At 27.1% G+C, this 3,067-nt stretch overlaps 1 protein-coding gene across 1 annotated transcript; it reads right to left on the bottom strand.

Moving 5' to 3' along the window:
- Positions 1–2,002: 2,002 nt before the first annotated feature.
- On the bottom strand, positions 2,003–2,656 carry LOC147078773 (uncharacterized). The gene has a single exon (XM_085956705.1). The coding sequence runs from the start codon at positions 2,654–2,656 to the stop codon at positions 2,003–2,005; it is 654 nt and encodes a 217-aa protein (XP_085812831.1).
- Positions 2,657–3,067: the final 411 nt, after the last annotated feature.

Genomic DNA, 3,067 nt, shown 5'->3' on the forward strand with positions numbered 1-3,067 from the left:
TTAATAAAAAAATAATTTAAAAAATACTTGAATAATAAAATTAAAAAAACCATTTACTTGTAAACAAGTGAATTTAAAACATAACAATGTGTTAATGTGATTATCTTAAAGAGATTGAACGCAGTATATTGCCACAAATATGCTACATCGCCCACAAAAAAAAATTACAGTATTTATGACTATATTAATCTTACAAACTATTTCATGATTTTTAAGAGAAAACCAAACAAAGGTTTTTTAGGGGATAATAATTGTGATAAAAACAATTTTCTTCTTGCTCTTATATGTTGTCCTCATATAAACCACAATTTAAAAAATTCCTAGATGCATAAATATTACACGAAAACGCTATTTTTTTCTTCGTAATTATGCCCTAAAAAAGCTTTATCGCGCTAAAAATTAGAGCGAAATACACATGAAAATTGGTGTACAAAGAAAAACGCGGTGATAAAGGATGTAAACTATATATATCATTATCTAAATTATTGATTGTGTCTTGATTACAATCTATGTACATTTGTATTTTCTTACAACCAATTTTATAAACCATAACATACATTTTTAAGCAAATCAAAGCTGTTCTTACTATATTTAGAATATAAATTTTGATGATATATATTATATTATTTTTTTACTTTTTATTATAGCCAAGTGTTAAGCAAGTGCCAATTAACTTTATTAGAAATTTATTTTATGTCTTCTTTATAATTTCCATCAGGGTTTAAAATAATAAACATGTCTAATTTTTATAATGCGCAAAAAATTTCTTGCAAAAATAAATACAATCTTTTTATACAACTTATTAAAAATAATTTGATTTAAAAAAAGACGAAAATCCATACTAAAAATTTAAAAAAAATACATGTAAAATATTTACCCAAAGAGGTCGAAAAAAGTGACTGGCTCATAAAAAATCACAAAAATATTCTTGAAAATACAAAGAAAATGCAGAATATTTGTATAAAAAGGCCCCAAAAACATGCTTAAAAAAGGAACTTACCGATAACAAATATGATCTTGTGAAAATAAATCCAAAAAATTTTATATCAAACGGCAAATAAACTATTATTATTTTCAAAATACTAAACATTAACATAAAAGGTTTTTTCCCTTCACATATTTTTTTATGTCAATTTTTAGTAAATATTACAGAAGTTAATTGTTGTATATCAATTGGGGGATAACTCGAGAAATTTGTAGGTTTTATATTAATTTGCAACGGCGCTTTCGGCAATACACTAAATATTTGAAGATGGCGGCATATTATTGTAAAAGATCATCCTTATGATTATGAACCATCTAGAAACGGTTAGATATAGTTATTTGAAGATAGTGGTAAAATTTTAAAGATTTTCCTTATGGTTATGAACCAGCTAGAAAGGGTTAGACCATAATATTTGATCCTTGAGATTACAATTAATTTTCAGAATATATAAGTACTCTTAATATAGCGTAAAACAGCTTAAAATAAATTATGATTCCTAATAGAGTTTGTCTGAAGACAATAGGGTCTTCTATAATTTCCAAATAAAATAATGTCTATGTTTGATTTTTGAGTATACAACGCCCCCTTTTATATAGTATGCAAGATATTTTCAAATATGGTTTTATTTAATCCTTGTCTTTTAAGATAAAAACATTTGATTCTATAATGAAATCCAAAAGCATGTATTTTATAAACCTTTTAAGAGTGTATCGCCTTAGTAAAATACATAAAACAATCGCATCTTTACATTATGAAAATAAAAAGTGTCACTACCACGGTAGAAATAAAATATTAAAATACATATTTGCATCAATATTTATGTACAATCAATCAATAACATTTATTGTTGTATTTCACATCAACAAAACACATTTCCGAACTATATAAATTGTAAGAATATAGTTGAAAATTTTTAGAATTTAAATAAAATATAGAAAGTGTACGAAATTTCACCCTTATTTTTGTACCTGTAGATGATTTATAAAATAAAATAGAGGTATTTCGATATAAATTTAATTATATAGCCTGATTTAACTTATTTTTATAAGTTTCGATACTTCCCTTTTCCTTAATAACCTCGACATGATTTCCCTTAGAAATAAGCTTTCCTTCATTTTTAAGCTTTTCGAAATCCTCTCTTTCAAGATTTGTAAACCCGAATTTGGTTGACACTTTAACAACTTGCTTCCCCGAAAATTTATTTTTAGCTCTCCTCAATGCTTCCTCAGCAGCAGCTTTATACTGATCCTTAGTCCTTATACTATAAATAATTTGGCCATATTTAAGTCGAGTCGCTCTCATATAAGGCTTCCCAAAAGCACCTCTCATTCCCGACTGTAATCTGTCAGCACCTGCACAACTCAACATCTTATTAATTCTTATTACGTGGTATGGATGCACTCGAATCTTCATATGAAAGTTTTCCTTTCCTGCATGCTTTACCATGTATTTATTTGCGGCTATACGGCCACTTTCAAGTGCTTCGGCTGATAGTTGTTCAATTTCTTGGGATACTAGTGATACACTCAGAGGAAAATCGAGAACATCGGCTTTCTTTCGCGCTAGATCGTAAATTGATAGCTTTGAGTCTGGCACACCTCGGCAATATCGTGATTTGGTGTATGGTTTGTTTTTGCAGTATCTGTAACATCTTCCTGGTCTTCGTCCCATTTAAAAGGGGGCAGTTAAATATTTTATAAATCTGAGAGTAACGGGGATAAAAAAATAAATATAGAATATTAATGGTTTAAAAAGCATTGATCAATATCAAATATAAAACTGATAACTATTTATCTAATGAATATATTCATTCGTTTGTAAAATAATTTATCAATATCATGTATAAAACTGATTCTATAGCGAAGGGTATGGGTATAATGTGACCACGTTAAATCAATCACGTCATGCTTCACAAAAACAATATGAAAGTACAATGCTAGAATTAACCCTTAAATAAAAAGATATAAAACAAATAAAAATTTTATCCAAAAAATTATACATTGGTTTTGAAATTAATTTATCAATGAAACGAAAAAACAAATAACAATTTCATTGAGTACATTATCTAGTGCTTTAGAAAAG

The sequence above is a fragment of the Rhyacophila brunnea genome, unplaced genomic scaffold (assembly GCF_057557595.1).
Source record: "Rhyacophila brunnea isolate RB1 unplaced genomic scaffold, BYU_Rbru_1.0 scaffold_105, whole genome shotgun sequence".
NCBI lineage: Eukaryota > Metazoa > Arthropoda > Insecta > Trichoptera > Rhyacophilidae > Rhyacophila > Rhyacophila brunnea.

Excerpts from the sequence above, each read along its gene's own strand:
- LOC147078773 (XM_085956705.1), bottom strand. The coding sequence starts at position 2,656 with ATGGGACGAAGACCAGGAAGATGTTACAGATACTGCAAAAACAAACCA.